This window comes from Bos grunniens, chromosome 5, assembly GCF_055505025.1.
Source record: "Bos grunniens cultivar Pamir isolate PY7600 chromosome 5, Bosgru_T2T1.0, whole genome shotgun sequence".
NCBI lineage: Eukaryota > Metazoa > Chordata > Mammalia > Artiodactyla > Bovidae > Bos > Bos grunniens.
In genome coordinates, this window is record NC_141169.1 from 36,771,696 (window position 1) to 36,789,964 (window position 18,269).

The window sequence follows — 18,269 nt, forward strand, 5'->3', positions numbered from 1 at the left end:
TTTCTTTTCCCATTTTGCAGTTATGGAAACTAAGGTTCAGAAAAGGTATTGGACTTACTTACTATAATATATAAGTGGAAAAGTAGCAACCAAGCCCTGGTTATCTCAGTCTTATATCTGCTGTTTTTTAAACCCCATTTAGAAGGATGAATAGGAATTTAGCATATCTTGCTTCTAAATGACCTACTACTGTCTTGGTTTAATTACTACTTTTTTTTTTTAATGTAACTTGTCTTTTCCTTTCATGACATCATCTTTTATTAGCTACATATTTGTACACATGGCAATTTGTCACGTCAGCCCCTCTTTTCCACATTGGCCATATAGTAGTATCTCCAAGTTGATCTAGTTCTAGGCTCTACCTTCATGAGGTTTACAGTTTGAATGTAGCACAAATACACAAACAGAATAATATCAGAAAATGATTAGTGCCAAAGAGAAAATAAGCTAGGATGATTGGCTAGGAGAAGTTACTTTAAGTAGGGCTAGATAAGGTCTCTAGGTAGATTAACCTCTCGAGTGAAAGGTACCAGGTAAGGTGATGTATGCTATGGATGCAACAGGGAACAAAACAGACCAACAGAGACCCCACTCTCAAGTATAATAACTTAAGTTGAGAGGGCTTCCCAGGTGGCACACTGGCAAGACATGGGCTCTACCCCTTGGTCGGGAAGATCCCCTGGAGTAGGAAATGGCAAACCACTCCAGTATTCTTGCCTTGAAAATCCCATGGACAGAGGAGCCTAGTGGGCCCATGGGGTTGCAAAGAGTCAGACATGACTGAGCACAATAGCACATGCAGAGAGAGCAAAAGATGAAAGAACTAGAGTCAACTAGATGAAATGAGGTAAAATTAGTAAGTGCTGTGAAGGAAATAAAGTGAAGACTAAGAAAGAGAATAACAAAGAGGCCACTCAGGAAGCATCCTGGAAGAGGTGATACCTGATCTGAGAACTGAGGATGGAATTGATCCAACCACACAAAGAGAAGAGAATATTGTGCAAAGCAAGTGCTCAATTCTCTACTTTATGAGGGTATTCTGCTTGGTCCTTGGGACACAATAGTGAAAAAAAGCCTATGGACACTATAATTTATTGATGTTTGTGAACAAGTTGGAGATGAATCAAATAATGATGGAAATAGAACCCCTTGTTTAATATATTGTTTGCAGATATCTTTTCTCATTCTGTAGGTGGCCCTTTCATTTTGTTGATAGTTTCTTCTCTGTGAAGAAGATGTTTAGTTTGTTACAGTCTCATTTGTTTATTCTTGTTGCTATTTCCCTTGCTTGAGGAGAAATATACAAAAAATGTTGCTTAGACTGAAGTCAAAGAGCATACTTTGTATGTCTTCTAGAAGATTTATAGTTTCATGTCTTACATTTAAGTCTTTAATTGGTTTTGAATTTACTTTGACTATGGTATGAGAAAGTAGTCCAGTGTAAGTCTTGCATGTAACTCTCCAGTTTTCCCAAGACTATTTGCTGAAGAGTCTTTTTGCCTTTGTATATTCTTGTTTACTTTGCCATAGACTAATTGCCTATATAAGTCAACATTCAGAAAACTAGGATCATGGCATCTGGTCCCATCACTTCATGGGAAATAGATGGGGAAACAGTGGAAACAGTGTCAGACTTTATTCTTTGGGCTCCAAAATCACTGCAGATGGTGACTGCAGCCATGAAATTAAAAGATGCTTACTCCTTGGAAGGAAAGTTATGACAAACCTAGATAGCATATTCAAAAGCAGAAACATTACTTTGCCAACAAAGGTTTGTCTAGTCAAGGCTATGGTTTTACCAATGGTCATGTATGGATGAAACAGTTGGACTGTGAAGAAAGCTGAGCGCTGAAGAATTGATGCTTTTGAACTTTGGTGTTGGAGAAGACTCTTTTGAGTCCCTTGGACTGCAAGGAGATTCAACCAGTCCATCCTAAAGGAGATCAGTCCTGGGTGTTCATTGGAAGGACTGATGTTGAAGCTGAAACTCCAGTCCTTTGGCCACCTCATGCAAAGAGTTGACTCATTGGAGAAGACCCTGATGCTGGGAGGGATTGGGGGCTGGAGGAGAAGGGGATGACAGAGGATGAGATGGCTGGATGGCATCACTGACTCAATGGACATGAGTCTGTGTAAACTCTGGGAGTTGGTGATGAACAGGGAGGCCTGGTGTGCTGCGATTCATGGGGTCGCAGAGTCGGACACGCCTGAGAGACTGAACTGAACTGACTGAAGTGTGAATTAATTTCTGGGCTGTCTATTCTACTTCACTGATCTGTATGTCTGTTTTCCTGCCAGTACCGTACTGTTTTCATTACCATAGTTTTGTCCTATAGTTTGAAATCAACTTGCACTATAGTTTGAAATTGCTCTTCTTTCAGCCTGTTCTTCTTTCTTAAGACTGTTTTGTCTATTCAAGGTCTTAAAATTATTTGTTCTGGTTCTGTGAAAAATTCCTTGGTATTTTGATAGGGATTGCATTGGATCAGAAGATTGTCTTGGGTATTATGATAATTTAAAAAATATCAGTTCTCCCAATCTAGAAGTACTGTGTATCTTTCCATCTGTTTGTGTTACCTTCAATACCTTTCATCAGTTATCTTACAGTTTTCCAAGTACAGGTCTTTTACTTCCTTCGTTAGTTTTATTCCCATGTATTTTATTATTTTTTGATGCAATTGTGAATGGGACTTTCTAGATGTTTTTTCTTTCTGATAATTTAGTGTATAGAGACACCACATATTTCTGTATATTAATTTTATATCCTGCAATTTTATTAAATTCATCAGTGAGTTCTAGTAGTTTTTTACTGGTGTCTTTAGGATTTTCTATTTATATAGTATGTTATCTTCAAACAGTGACACTTTTATTTCTTTTCCAATTTTGATTACTTATATTTTTCTTGTCTCATTTTTTTGTGGCTAGGACTTCCAATACTATGTTAGATAAAAATTGGCAATGTGAGAAGTTTTATCATAAATAAATATTGAAAAATTTCAGATGTTTTTCTGAATCTATTGAAATGATCATATGATTTTTACTCTTTAATTTGTTAATGCAGTGTATCACATTGATTGACTTGTTGATATTGAAAAATCCTTCTATCTCTGTGATCCCACTTGATCACGGTGTATGAACCTCTTAATTGTTAGATTTGGTTTGCTAATGTTTTGTTGAGAATTTTTGCCTCTATGTTCATCAGTGTTACTGGTCCATATCTTTTTTTGTGATATCTTTGTCTGGTTTTAGTATTAGGGTGATGCTGGTTTTGTAGAATGAGTTTGGATGTACTCCTTCCTCTACAATTTTCTGGAATAGTTTGAGAAGGACAGATGTTGATTCTTCTCTAAATGTTTTCTGGAATTAACCTGTAAATGTCTGATCCTGGACTTGTGTTTGTTGGGAGGGTTTTTTTTTTTTTTTGTAACGAATGATTCAATTTTGTTATTGGCAATTAGTCTGTTCATACTTTCGATTTCTTCCTTTTTCTAGTCTTGGGAGAGGGTACATTTCTAGGTATTTGTCCAATTCTTTTAGCTTGTTCATTTTATTGATGTATAGTTGTTTATAATAATCTCTTGCTATCCTTTGTATTTCTGTGGTTTCAGTTGTAACTTCCCTTTCATTCCTGACATTACTGATTTCAGGCACTTTCTCTTTTTTTCTTGATGAGTCTGGCTAAAGATATTTTTGTATATCTTTTCAAATAACCATCTTTTAGTTTCATTAATCATATGTATTGCTTTTTAGTAGCCATTTCATTCATTTCTCCTTTGATCTTCATGATTTCCATTCCATCTACTAACTTTGGGTTGTATTTGTTCTTTTTTTCTAGTTCATTAGGTGTTAGGTTAAGTTGTTTGAGATTTTTCTTGTTTCCTGAGGCAGGTTTGTATCAATATAATCTTCCCTCTTAGAACTGATTTTGATGTAGCCCAGAGCTTTTGGATCATTTTGTTTTCATGTCATTTGTTTCCAGGTATTTAAAAATTTCCTTGTTGATTTCTTCAGTGACCCATTGGTTGTTTAGAGCACATTGTTTAGCCTCCATGTGTGTATTTTTGCAATTCTTTTCTTGTAGTTGACGTCTACTCTCTCTTTTTTTTTTTGGTTATTCTGCTTGAGTAATTTCCACTAGTCTTTCTGTTCACTGATCTGTTCCTCTGTACCATTTAATCTACTATTGATTTCTTCTATTTTTTCTTTTTTTTTTATTCATATTATTTTTCAGCTCTGCTTGATTCTTTTTCACATCTTTCTAATTCTGTTAAAAACTTCTAACTTCTTACTCTGTTCATCCATTCTTCTTTGAATTCTTTGAGCACCTTTATGATCATAATATTAAACTATCTTTCAAGTATTTTGCTTATCTCCATTTTGCTTAATTCTTCTTCTGGGGTTTTGTGTTACTCCTTCATTTGGAACATACTTTTCTCTGTCACCTCATTTTACTTAATTCACTGCTTTTCTTTCTTTGTATTTGCTAGGTTAGTTTCATATCCTGATCTGAAGAAATGACCTTATGTAGGAAAAGTCCTCTGGGGCCCAGCAGGGCACTCCTCTCTGTCATCAGAGCTATATGTTTCAGGGGTCCTCCTATGTGGGTTATATGGGTCCTTCTGTTGTGGTGGGTTGTCTATTGTGGGCAGTGTGGTAGGAAAGCTGGCCACTGGTCTGTTAACTATCTGACCTTGCCTTGTGTGGAGGGTGCCAGCTGCTGGTGGGCAGGAATAGGTTCTGGTGCAGCTGGCTGCACTGTCAGGGGCATCCTGGTCCTGGGGCTGGCCCAGAGGCAACTGGTTATGGAGCACTGGGGGGTCCTAAGGCAAGTGCTGACCCACTCATGGGTGGAGGTGGGTCCTAGAATGGCTGCTAGTTGTGAGGTCCTGAGACCATGGTTGGGGAAGGGTTGCATGGTTGGTGTCTGCCTGTTATTGGAAGGGGGGGTGGGTGGGGAAAGGGGAGGGGTCCAACATGACAGAGCTGGTGATGATCTGCTGGTAAAGCCAGATCTTGACACGACTTTCTAAGAGATCCAGGATGTTCCAGAATTGGTGTTAACCTGCTAGGGGGTGGGGCTGAAGCCCTGGTAGCACCAGCATCCCTGGTAGCACCAGCCTGCTGGAGGATGGGCTATGTGTTGACATGGCTGGCTGTAGGGCTTCACTAGTCCTGGGGCTGGTAGCTGAGGCTTACTCCTGGGGCTAATACTGGCCCACTGGTGGGCAGATCTGGATCCTAGGGTCTCTGGCTATAGGGCCCAGAGGTTTCAGAGGTGGCTTAAGCCTGCTGGTAAGTAGTTTTAGGGCCCAGGGAGTTGTACGGTTAGTGCCAGCTGATTGGTGGGTAGAGCTGTGTTCCAGGGTCTCTGATTGCAGAATCCTGGGGCTCCTGGAGTGACTGTTGGCTGGCAGGTGTATAAGGCTGGGTCTGGGCTCTCTGGTGGGTAAGACCTGGTCCTATAACAACTGGGGGCTTGGGGCGTCTTAAGACAGCTGGCTTGCTGATGAGTGGGTCTATGTCCCTGCCCAGTTAGCTGTTAGACCTGAAGTGTCCCAGGACTGGTACTGGTAGGCAGAGCCAGCTCCTGGAGTGAGTAAGCTAGAAGGCAGATTCCAAAATGCTGCTTAATGGCACCAGTGTCCTTGTAGTAGGATGAGCTCCCCAAAATGGCTCCTGTGAGTTTCTATGTCCCAGGGTGTTTGAATTGCTTCCTCCCTATCCAAAAGGTTTTCCAAGATCAATGCGTATAGATTACCCAGCTTGCTTTCAAATCACTGCATCTACCTGGGGTCATAGAGCATTGAGATTTTGTGTTAGCCCTTTAAGAATACAGTCTGTATTTTTCATAGCCCCCTGGCTCTCCTGAAAGTAAGCCCCACTAGTCTTTAGAGCCAAATGTTCTAGGGATTCAGCCTTCCCCATGTAGGACCCATGGGATTGAGAACCTGATGTGGATCTTGGACCCCTCAGTTCTTAGGAAGAACCTCTGCAATTGTAATAATGTTCATTTATGTGTTATCTAACTGGGGGTGGGGTGGGATGGGTCTTGACTATATTGTGTCTTCATGCCTCCTATCTCACTGTGGTTCCTTCTTTCTATCTTTAGCTGTAGAAGTTCTTTTCTCCTTCTCTCCAGGTCACTCTCATAGATAGTTGCTCTTTGAACAGTTGTAATTTTGGTGTGTCCAGGGCAGGAAGTGAGCTCAGGGTCTTCCTACTCTGCCATCTTGGTCATTTCACCAGATCCTCTTTTCTTATAACATTTTGACTTAAGTTCTTTTTTTCCTCAAGATAGATCCTCTTACTAGAATATGTAGTAAAATAAAAAATGCAACCTATAGAGCTGCCACAATGTTCAATGCATATTATTTGAACATTATTGCTAAAGCTATAAAAATATGAATAATTTGCATATTTTCTGTGAGCTAGTAGAAATGTTTTTGGTGTCCTACATAAACCTAAGTCAATTTGCAACACTGCTTTCAACTATAGAACAGTTAAACATGTGCATATGAGTTAAGATCCATAAGAATATTGAGAAAAGTGATTAAAACCTCAGGATTCCTAAGTCCATGCTTAACACTATATGCCTTACCCATATTTAAGCTACTATTGACTTCATACTCAAGTTATCATTTAGATTGATGGTCATTTAGAGTAACATCAGCCTGGCAGTTTCCTCGGCCAGTATTTACATCACATTTCAACATTTTTTAATGTTTACCTTAACCAAAGCCAATATTTTTTATCCTTGAGTAGAAGTAATGATTTTGGTAAATGACTATGGCATAAATCAGATAACCATATAAAAACTCACCACTGAAAGCAGTTATGTGCATATCATTTCCCCCAATGCCTCTATAATTAATAAGAAAACCACAATCTTATTTACCTCCCTGAAATGGGACGTTAGGTATTGCTATTCACATACACACCTAATTATTTTCAGAGAACATTTGGCCATGTAAATTAAAAGGGCAGAGAAATTATCTGTTCTATCCAAGTAAATCTATTTTCCTCCATCTGGTACAAATTTGTGTTTTCTATGAGTCAACTTTCTCTTTTCTATCTGGTTTCACACTATCAAAGTAATTAAATTAAACACATGATGGAAAATAAAATCAAACCACTTGTTTGAGCGTTGACCTAAAAATTGATTTTTCACTTTTAAAGTGGCTGCTTTGCCAACCTATAAACATAGTAAGTCTTTAGACAGATTTATTTTCTTACTATTTCTTTTTCTGACTTACATGCTAATTTTGGAGTATGTTTATATAGACTTGTTATAATATACTTATACATCCATATTAATCTGATAATTCTGCATGTGGAAATCTTTCTACTAAGGAAATAACTTAAAATAAAAAAACCTTGTGCATAGTTTCAATTTATTATTACTCAATCTAATGAAAAAAATAGAAACAAACTTAGATAGAAGAGTAAAACTAATTATGGCATATCATTCCATGGAAAATTGAATAAGTTTCTCAGAATTATAATTATGCAAACTTCATGACATATTGTTAAGTTAAAAATACATAATTTATAAAATTGAATATACACTATAAGTATAATCTTGCCTACATACAGTGAATAAAAATCCAAATTAAAAACTAGCAATATGGAGATAATATACCAAACTTGTTCTGTTATTGTGGTAAAATTACAGATGGTTTAAAAAGCCCTTGTTTTTCAAATTTCTAAAGTTATCACATTTTATTTTAATTTTATAGCTATAATATTTATAAGCACACTCTAGACATACATTTTTCAGAGCAATTCCTTTTTTAAAAAAAATCTCTTTAATTCTAATAGTCAATTTCTTTCTTTAAACTCTAACCTTATATTGTCTTATAAATCTTGCTTTTATTCAGTCATGCTTTTATTTACTTTTGGTTGAAGCAATTCCTTTTCAGCTCTGGGTTCAAAGGGGATATAATATCACCTGCATTCTCCCAATGTCCCCGGTGTGCCGTGAGATTTAATGAGATACCACATCCGTGCAGCACTTTAGACTCCATAGAGAAAGATGCTATATAAAAACAATGCATTATAATTATTTATGTTTTATAAAACCTACAGAGATATTAGAGCTACAATTTACCACAAGCAGACAGGGCTGGACTCAATCCAAATGCAGGCCAGACAATGTCCCTTAATGCCAATCCCTACAAGGCAGGAGAGGGAGGAAGTTACTCCCTGCTCTGAGAGCACTAAAGGCAAACCCCACTCCTGCAATGTTAAAAACGTGATACTTTGGTTTTTATGTACAATCTTCTAAAAATTACAGTGTGTCATTTGTGTTTGCTTAATATACTGTTCTCCCTGGCTCTGCTGAGTTCCAACTGAGTACATCCTCAATTATTTATGAGAAATAAGCTTCCAGAACCAGGGTTAAAATTCAGCTATTATTCATTACTAGAAATCATCAGATGATCTGAGGCATTGTTACTAAGGAAGAATAACACAAGTTCTGAATTGAATTAGAGGTCATTTAGTATAGCCACCCCTTATCTCATGTACAAATCCCTTAGCCAGCTGCTCATAAGTGGTCAATCACTTTCTGAGCATTTGTAGAAAAGGGACACTTTTACTTTCTAAAAAAAGCTCTGACACTTAGCATGTTCTACTCTGCATACTCAACTAGACCCTGCCCACCATTGTTCTGCTTTCTGAAACCGCTCTAAGTATCCTTCCTCTGACTTAAGTCCTTTCACTATGCTTTGCTTCTTTGTTCATTTGTTTAGCCAACACTTACTTTGCAGGTATTGTGTAGGCTCCCTGTGAAGCTCTGGGAACAAACAAGTTTGATACGTCTCTCTCCTAGTCTAATGGGACAGAGACACCAGGATAGAAAAATCATCAAATATGTTAAGTGCTATGTTGCAGGTAGAAAGTAAAATGCCAAAGGATGGAGTACCCTGCCTGAGAGCATTTACAAAGGCTTCCCAGAGAAGGTGATCTTTGTCTTCTGTTGAAAAGATGACCAAGATGGTTAATATTCTATCAACTGAAGCAATTGTCAAAGAGCATAAAAAATAGGTGTGAATGGTCCAGGCTTGTGCAGGGAAGGGTGAGAAGTTCAGTGTGGTTGAAGCTGAGTGGCAGGGATGGGGCTGAGGGACCAGCTGAGGGCTTTATTTCCAACACTTCCAAGATTGGACTTTATGCAACATGCAACGGGGCCAATAGAGATTCTGGAGCTGGTGAATGATGAGATCAAATCGGTCCTTAAGAAGATGACTGTAGCAATAATGTAGGAAGATTAATGATTAGAGTAGGGAGAGTCTTATATTAAAAAGTTACTGTAAAAGTCTATGCAAGACATGATGAGGCCAATGATAGGAATTTTGGAGTGAGATTTGAAAAATTAATGTTGGTATTGATGTCAATATATTGGATATAAGAACCAAAGGTATGTAAGAAACAAAAATAGAATCTGAATAGATGGTGACATTATTAACAACAAACACACAACATAGGAGGCAGAGCAATTTGGGGAACAATAGTAAGGTCATAAAACAAGTTCTGATGGCAAGTATGAGACTTCTATGGGATACTCAGTGGCAGTGTCCAGAAGTCAAGTGGTCTATTGGTCTACAGCTTGGGGAAGAGGTCAAAGCTGAAAAGAAACTAGAAAAAAATATTCCAAATAAAATAAAATACAATTGTTTAGAGGAACTCAGTTGAATACCTAGTGAGGCGCTGAGATGATACCCCTTATCTTGTTAATTCTGCTGACTCCATGAGCTCATTCAAAAGACAATACTATAAATACTCTAAATGAGAAATGAATGAAAGGAGCTTAATTTAACTACACTTTTCTCCTTTATAACTTACATTTGGGTTTAATTTTGTTGTTGTTGAGTGTGGTTCTTTTCCTGTATCTGTTTTACATGTAATCTTGTCACTATCATTCTTTTCTTACTCATCTGTCTTCCCCAAGGCATCTCCAGAAGAAAAGGATGTTGAGGCATTTTAAGACTTCTTATTCTTAAAAAATTGCCTCATTATCCCCCACCCTCTACCACACATACACTATTGCTGGGAAGTTGACCAATGAGTCTCACAATTGCATATGAACTTGGTTCTCTCTCTTACCAAGTGGCATCTACCTTTTCCATTTCTTTCTTTTTTTCCCCTGACTTACAACAGACATTGACCATAGAAGATAATGTTCATGAACCTGCTAGGAAAATACTGGGAAGACACTGAGGATTCTCATTAGCCTAGAATTTCTAGAACTGCTGGTTTTGCCTCCTGCTAATGACTGTTTAAAATGTTTTCAATTCTGCTTCTTCTCAGGCTGATCCAGCCTCCTGCTTCAGGCATTCTTTCTGTTCCTATGCACTCCATTCTTGTGGTGCTATATATAGCTTACTCTATCAAGTTCCTCTATTCCTTCCATAGGATGGATTATTTCCCCCCAGTTCTCCCCAATCCATCATACAAATGAACTCCTCACAAGCCAGTCCCTAAGGCCTGTCCATACATATCTGATCGTATCTGATTCAAGGGAAATACAGATTGAGTGATCATGGGTAATGCCACATGTTTCAAACAAAATAACTAGGTAGAGTTTATGTAATTTCCAAATAGCCAGTGGAAAGGAAGTTTCAAATAAAACAGAACTAAATCTCTTTTTGTTTTAGACATTCATTTTGACAAATTCAAAACACTATCTCATTACTAAATACAAACACAAACTTGATAATTGTAAAGCAATATAAACCAAAAGATACAGATTCCTAAACAAATATATAGACCTGAAAAGGCCAAGTTATATAAGAAAAACTCATGTTTCAAACTACTATGCATCATTTAAGTTTTACAATACCATGCATAAAATTTTAGTTTCCTCAGCCTTTGGAAATAATAATAAAAAACAGCACTGTATATCCATTTACTTTGGGTCTGCTGATTTCATTACTTTCAATACTAATAAAAAGTTATATAAGTATGCTGGTCAGATTAATTCTAATTTCATGCTTTTCCCAATGATTATGGTTCTGCATAGAATTTTCAAAAGAACTGAGATGACATAAAATTTCTTCCTATGACTAATTCTCTTTATAGCTTAATACTACTAAAAATTATTCCCCAAATTGAAAGCACTTAACTTTCCTTTCAGTAAAATGTTCTTTTTTCAGCTTTTAGTTATCAAGCATATATATCTGTCTTAAGAAACAAAAGGGGAAAAGGCAAGTAAAGTAAATAAAAGTGAAAAGAAGATAAATCTGTTCACTAGTCTCCTAAATGACCCCAATGCAGAAAAGGCTTTACTGAGGGCGATTGCTTGGGAAATGCAATTTCAGTGTTTTTGTGTGTTTTTTTTTTTGATGCCATTGGTGATATATCTACCAATTTCAGTGCTGTGTAGAGAATAGGAACGTCATTCTAAAAGCAGTTCTGATTTTAGAAATCACTTGGGATGAACTGTCAGAAAATACTCCAAACTATGTTCTAATTGCTATAAATTCACTTGAATTTTGACAAAAACAATAGCTTGATTTTAATTTTTATTAAAAATCCACAGCAAAAGATAATTATTTTTTCCCTGTGTGACTCATATCAGATCTCTGTATCAGAATCCGAATTTATTTGTATGCCTTGAATGATTTAAAAAAGTATGGCAGGCAAGACTTTCCTAAAGAAGATAGGCTATTCCCAGAAATGAACTATTTTTAGAAGAAAGAGAAAATGATAGAGTTTTAAAGAAAGTATCAATGATATGGGCATATACTTTGGATAAAAACTGGGTCAGTTGGAAACATAACCCATTGATTGGCTACTTTACCTTTCCTGTCTTTCATTTCCTTAAATTGACATTTGAAGCCAAGACCATTACACCCTGCCTATTAGGAGCACCTTTCTATGTTAAGTTGGCTGATTTAGTCTTTCTTCTCTGCTACATTGTAATAACTTGAAGGCAAGAACTATGTCTTATTCATCTTATATGTTCTTAATGCCTGATATAGTTTTGAGAACAGAGTAAGAGGATAAAAAATCAATTGAAAGAATGAGTGAGTGAGTGACTGAATCTGTTCCCTAAGGCAGCTGCATTTTACTAAGTCAGGAAAAAAATGACAGATTAAGTCCTCAGGGGGAGAAGGATGCTACTTCCAAAAGAGTGCTCAGCACTTCTCTGGGAACCTAAAAAGTAGATTCTAGAATGTATTCTCACATAACGAGACATAGAACAGCATCCAGCACTTTGATCTGTTCAATTGCCAAGCTGTGGTTAATAATGGAGGGATACTACAAGCACTTGGAAAGAAACAACTTGTACTGCTTAAACCAACATATTCTAAACAAGTTTAATTTTCTCCATTATGAATTCTGCTAAAACACCCAGACAACCTGATTCCAGTTTTCATAGTTGTTAAAATAACTACATTATTCATATTTTACTGAATGGGTGACTTTTTTTAAGCATGTTTTGTAATAAATAAATTTACTTATTGTTTGTTCAAACAATAGAAAATTTGTGTAACAGAGGGCCTGAAGAATGAGTTAAATTGATCTATCATCTACTAACTTTCATGGAAAAAAATTAAACACAGATTTGCAAAAGTTTGAAGATATTCTATCACACTTTATGATCTAAGCCTTTGAAAGTGGTAAGGAGATGTATCATTGGTATCAGTCTATGGTATTTTAAGAGGGACAAAAATGCAGTTTGTTTGAAGTCTTATACCAGTGAATGTCTGTTATCAATGTATACTTGACTAATAATAATAATAAAGTTTCAGTACTCACTGTGATTAACAAAGGCTTTCAACCCCAAATTTTTATTATCTCACTGGCATAAGACTTTAAACCTAGAGATACAGGCTAGGATGTAAAGGAATCAGCTCTTTAGCAAAAACAGCGCTCTTTAAAGATGAGGAAAGTGAGCCTTGTAGAGAAATATGAACTCTGATGGGAAAAGAGGTCTAGCCTATTGTAATAATCCTAATGCTTTACTTCAAGCTTCCTTCTGTGTCTTGGGTTTTTTTTTTTAGTTTGGTTCTTGCTGTCATCAGCACAAATTGCCCCAAAGATACAAAAGTCTCCTTTTCTTACTCTAAAAACAAAAGCTACAGTTGAAATAAAATGCTTTCCCCTTTATTCTTTTTCATATAACTAGGTCTAGCATTAACAGTCCAAAGAAAATTTAAGAAAATAATTGAGATATAAATTCAATAAATACAAAGTTAGATATAATGCATATACTTATATATGTGGTAATTAATAATTAATACCATCACCTACTAGGCACTACGAACTTTTTATCCTATGTGTTCTATCTTAAACTATGCTTTGGTAATTTCTGAGATGTCCTTAGTGTTAAATATTGTTGTTCTTTTAAGAAAATCTCCATAAAAACACTTTTCATAGCCTCCCAAACACAACTCCCAAAGGTCCCTCTATTTTTGTTTTTCAAACACAACGCCCATATAAGATTCTAACTAGAAGCTGAGTCAAGTACTTTCTATTACTCTGTTGGTCCCTGTTTGTGATTAACCCTCTTACTAAATCATAAACATATCCCTCTGAGGCCATGATGCTCAGGCTTGACTCACTGGATACTACTCTTACAGAGTCACTTCAATTGCTCTATGTGCTTGTGTGCTAAGTTGCTTCAGTTGTATACAATTCTACATGACCCCATGGACTGTAGCCTGCCAGGCTCGTAGGTTCCTGGCAAGAATACTGGAGTGGGTTGCCATTTCCTCCTTTGGGGGATCTTCCCGACTCAGGGATTGAACCTGTGTCTCATATCCCCTGCATTGGCAGATGGGTTCCTTACCACTAGCACCACCAGGGTGCTACCACTAACACCTCAATTACTCTACAGTAAGATTCAAATATAGGTATTTTTTTAAAAGCTCAAGAAATTCTAATATGCAGCTGATTTGAAATCGTTGCTCTTAGAGCTGACTATAGAAACATTTTATGGAAAAATTCTAATGATAGGGACAGCTACTATTTTTGCACTTATTATTATTATTATTATTTTTTACTATTTCTTTGAGTTTTAAAAAATGTTGTCCTGTCACTTTGATCCAAAGATTGGTAACTCTTGTAAGAAAAATCATCTCTATTATTAAGCAAAACACAATGTTCCCTAAGAAGGAAGTGACATTTTACTTGAAAAATGCTACGACCCTAAATTATTTTGGGAACAGAGCCAGATATAAGAAAATTAATTAATTACCTTGATGACTGTCTCTTCAGAATTCTCCTGTGCTCATACGTGGAGTGTTTGGAGTTTATGTTGAGAGTTCCCTTTGCAACTAAATACATACTTAAGCATGCTACCAGAACTGTGAGGTTATGCTGCAAGATGGGAATCATTCAGAGAAACTAATACCTTTTTCCTCTGTGAATACTTAAAACTTAAGTGCCTTTGAGCCCAAGAGTATTCTTGGGTCCACATCAGAGATTTTTATGATTCTATCCCATTAGTGAGTTTTTTGGAGTTCAAATTTATTTCTACATCTGAGGTTTAACATGCATGGCTTTGAAATCCTTCCAGAATCTGTTACTTATGGGGGAAATTTCAAACTTTTAATTTAGAAAACTATTCACCATGGAATAAAATATTAAAGGATAGGTAAAAGTGATTTAATTGCAAGATTACACATACACATATGGTGTGTGTGTATGTGTCGGTGTGTGTGTGTGTCTGTGTGTATATGTAAAGACAGACTGAATAAAAATCTTGATGGAGAAAATTAACAAATTATATTCAGTTGTCTAAAGAAATGGCAAATCAATGTCCTTATCAGAGAAAAAGCAATTAAAATTAATTCATTGGCTTCTAAAATGATCTCTTCTCACATGGCATCCCTTGGAGGAACATTATTTTCAATGATATGCTTACTTAATACAACTATTTGCAAAGGGACAACCACTTCAGTGAGCTGAAGATTTTACTTACATCTGGCCTATTGCATCTTTCCTCTTGTGTTGGAAAACTTAGTTAAAATTCACATAGACTGTCCGCTAGAGTAGGCACTCAACTCTGAAATCACTCTGCTGACTCAAATTGTGTTCTGGAGGAAATTGGTCAAGCTACATTTGACACAATGAAGAGCAACTCAGCAACATATGCAGAAGTGACATGGCCTGGAAAACGGAACCAAGCATGTCCTGCTGCTCCAACTTCAACTATCATGCAGTGTATGCAAGAGTCTAAGAGACAAACAGACTTATGAGTCCTTTCACTGCTGAGAAAAGGAAAAAGAGGAAGAGAGAGAAGAAGAGGCTCTGTCATGCATCTTGTGTGCTGCACACTGCCTGTGTATTTTGAACAAGAGATTATGGACAACCACACTCTGCATTTTGAAGTAGGATGACCCAAACCCTATTAATCCATTTAAAGAGTGAAGGACATGGTACAGGCATCATTCTGTAGGAACTGAAAGTTGATTTAGATCCACCCTCATGGAACACTGCAAGTGGCATACACCATTACCAAAGCAATATGTCATTTATAAATTAAATACACTGCCAAACATTTGTCCAAAATAATCTTTTCTAGAGCATAATAAAAGGAGAGCAGTGGGAACAAATAATAAAGGCCTGGCTTTCCAGCTAAGACCTACATTGAAATGATGTAAGTTAACTTATTTAAAGGTAATCAAATTAAACAAACAAAATGATTTTATTTTTATGGAATGGATAGAATTTTAGAAGAAAGTAATTCAATGCTATAAAGGACAACACAGTTTCACAGATCTCAATTTCTTTATTTGTTAAAAGATGAAACCTTAGTTAGTAGATGATCTGTGAGGTCCCTTTTACCTTTAAAATATTCTGTGCTTCTACAAGTGAGATAAATTATTTAGTAGAGGATAAGAAGCTATATTGTCCCTAATTGTCATTTTATTTGCAAACCATAAAAAAAGAGACAATTAACTGTACTAGGCTCACTATTCAGTATACTTTCAATTTTAAAATGTAGAATTAATTACATCCTTATTGAAAAATAACACTAGCAATCAGAAAATAAAGTAATAATCATGATATGTTGACTATGTAAATGAATCACAATTAGCTCTCTGTTCACCTTAATCCCTAAAGACTTTGGTACTAGTCTGTCTGGTCTGTCTTCAGCCTTCACTTTTCCCCTCATTACCCTTGAGCTCAGCACTGACCAAGCCAGGCAACCTCCCAGTCCAGGTTGCCCTGCCAGCGTGACTCCATCAAACTCCCCATCAAGGCCATGGACATGGTTCTGACTCATGGTCTACCAAACACACTCAAGGATGATCAGCTTAGTGCCAAACTCTTCCCACCAAAAATATTATTTCAGAGAGATGGTGACACAGCACGTGTGAAACTGTGGACATTTAAAGCCAGTCACTATAAGAGTATCTTACTGATTATCATTTACTGATTTTAACTTTTTTTGTTTCTTTTAAATTGTGGTAAGATAACATAAAATTGACCATCTAATACATTTTTAAGTTCAGTAGTTTTAAGTACATTGACACTGGTGTATGGCCTCATTAGCATCCATCTCCAGAACTTTATCTGCCCAAACTGAAACTCTTGTATTTAATGAAATAATAACTCTCTATTCTACACCCCGCCCCCTCAGCCCTTGGCAACTACCATTCTACTTTCTGCCTTTACGAATTTGACTACTCTAGGTATCTCACATCGGAGAAGGCAGTGGCACCCCGCTCCAGTACTTTTGCCTGGAAAATCCCATGGATGGAGGAGCCTGGTAGGCTGCAGTCCATGGGGTCGCTAAGAGTCGGACACGACTGAGCGACTTCACTTTCACTTTTCACTTTCATGCATTGGAGAAGGAAATGGCAACCCACTCCAGTGTTCTTGCCTGGAGAATCCCAGGGACAGGGGAGCCTGGTGGCTGCCGTCTATGTGGTCATACAGAGTCGGACATGACTGAAATGACTTAGCATAGCATTGGTATCTCACATAAGTGAAACATATTATACAATACTTGTCTTTGGGGGATGAGCTCATTTGATATCAACTTTTGATGTAAATTAGTTACAGCAGGCAGATAGCTACATATCAGCAGAGAAATGGGGGCAGGAGCCAGGTGGCAGGAAATCACACAGTGGGGGCCCATAGGCAGACAAAGGAAAGCAGGAAATGACAGGAAATTGGGTGATAAGAGTTTAGCAAAGAAAGGTGGGGAAAGGTGGGAATCTCTCAAGTCCAAAAGTAACCTTTTGCTCACTTTGCTGTCCTTGCTGCTGCTGCTGTCACTTCAGTCGTGTCCGACTCTGTGCGACCCCATAGACGGCAGTGCACCAGGCTCCCCCATCCTGGGATTCTCCAGGCAAGAACACTGGAGTGGGTTGCCATTTCCCTCTCCAGTGCATGAAAGTGGAAAGTGAAAGTGAAGTCGCTCAGTAGTGTCCGACTCCTAGCGACCCCATGGACTGCAGGCTACCAGGCTGCTCCGTCCATGGGATTTGCCAGGCAAGAGTACTGGAGTGGGGTGCCATTGCCTTCTCCTTACCTTTCTCATAATGCACCAACACCATGACACTTCTTTGTGTGTTAGTCACTCAGTTGTGTCCAAGTCTTCACGACCCCACTCTGTGATCCCATGGTCTGGGATCCCATGGACTGTTGCCCTACAGGCTCCTCTATCCATGGAATTTTCCAGGCTAGAATACTGGAGTGGGTGGCCATCCCCCTCTCCAGGGGATCTACCCAACCCAGAGACTGAACCTAGGTCTTCCACATTGCAGACTGATTCTTTACCATCTGGGCCAGCAGGGAAGCCCAGGACATTTCTGATTTAAGCTAATGGGGGCAGAAATCCCTCCTCCCATCAGGAAAATGGAGCTGGGATGAAAATCAGGGAAGTCGACCCCCAAACTCCGCCTTCACCAGTGAGTATTCCACCCCTTCATTGTATGCCCCTCATAACTAGCTTGCCAAAGAAACTCAATGTGGCAGCTCCTCACCCGCCTGCCTGCTTTCCCTCTAAGAGTGTATCCTTGGTTAAATAAATTTTCACTTTATCTCTCTGCTTCATCTCCCAATTATTTTGTGATGAAGAAAGAACCTCAAATTCACCACCAACAACAATTTTTTTTAGGTGAATGTGTAAAACTGGAGGAGAATCACAGTTCTAATTATGGGCTATTAATAGACAACCACTTAGTTTTAGAGAATTTGCTTCTCATTGTAGGAAATAAGGCCTGAAAAGGAGAGTTGGAGCTGATTTCTGGGTAGCAAATATTGTCTCCTTTACCACTTCCTTCAAGCTGGCTGTCTCTTTTTCTTCA

The 18,269-nt window shown here is 37.6% G+C and overlaps 1 protein-coding gene across 17 annotated transcripts in view; it reads right to left on the reverse strand.

The window, feature by feature from the left end:
• Nucleotides 1-18,269, reverse strand: part of TMEM117 (transmembrane protein 117) — a 675,006-nt gene that overhangs the window by 99,440 nt on the left and 557,297 nt on the right. Inside the window, exon 7 of one of the 17 annotated variants that reach the window (XM_086399832.1) lies at nt 7,858-8,035. The exons of the other annotated variants lie outside the window; for them this stretch is intronic. Coding sequence (XP_086255958.1) covers nt 7,985-8,035 — 51 coding nt within the window. The 3' untranslated portion in view covers nt 7,858-7,984. Of the gene's footprint in view, nt 1-7,857; nt 8,036-18,269 lie in introns of those variants that run through there. 17 annotated transcript variants of the gene reach the window in all.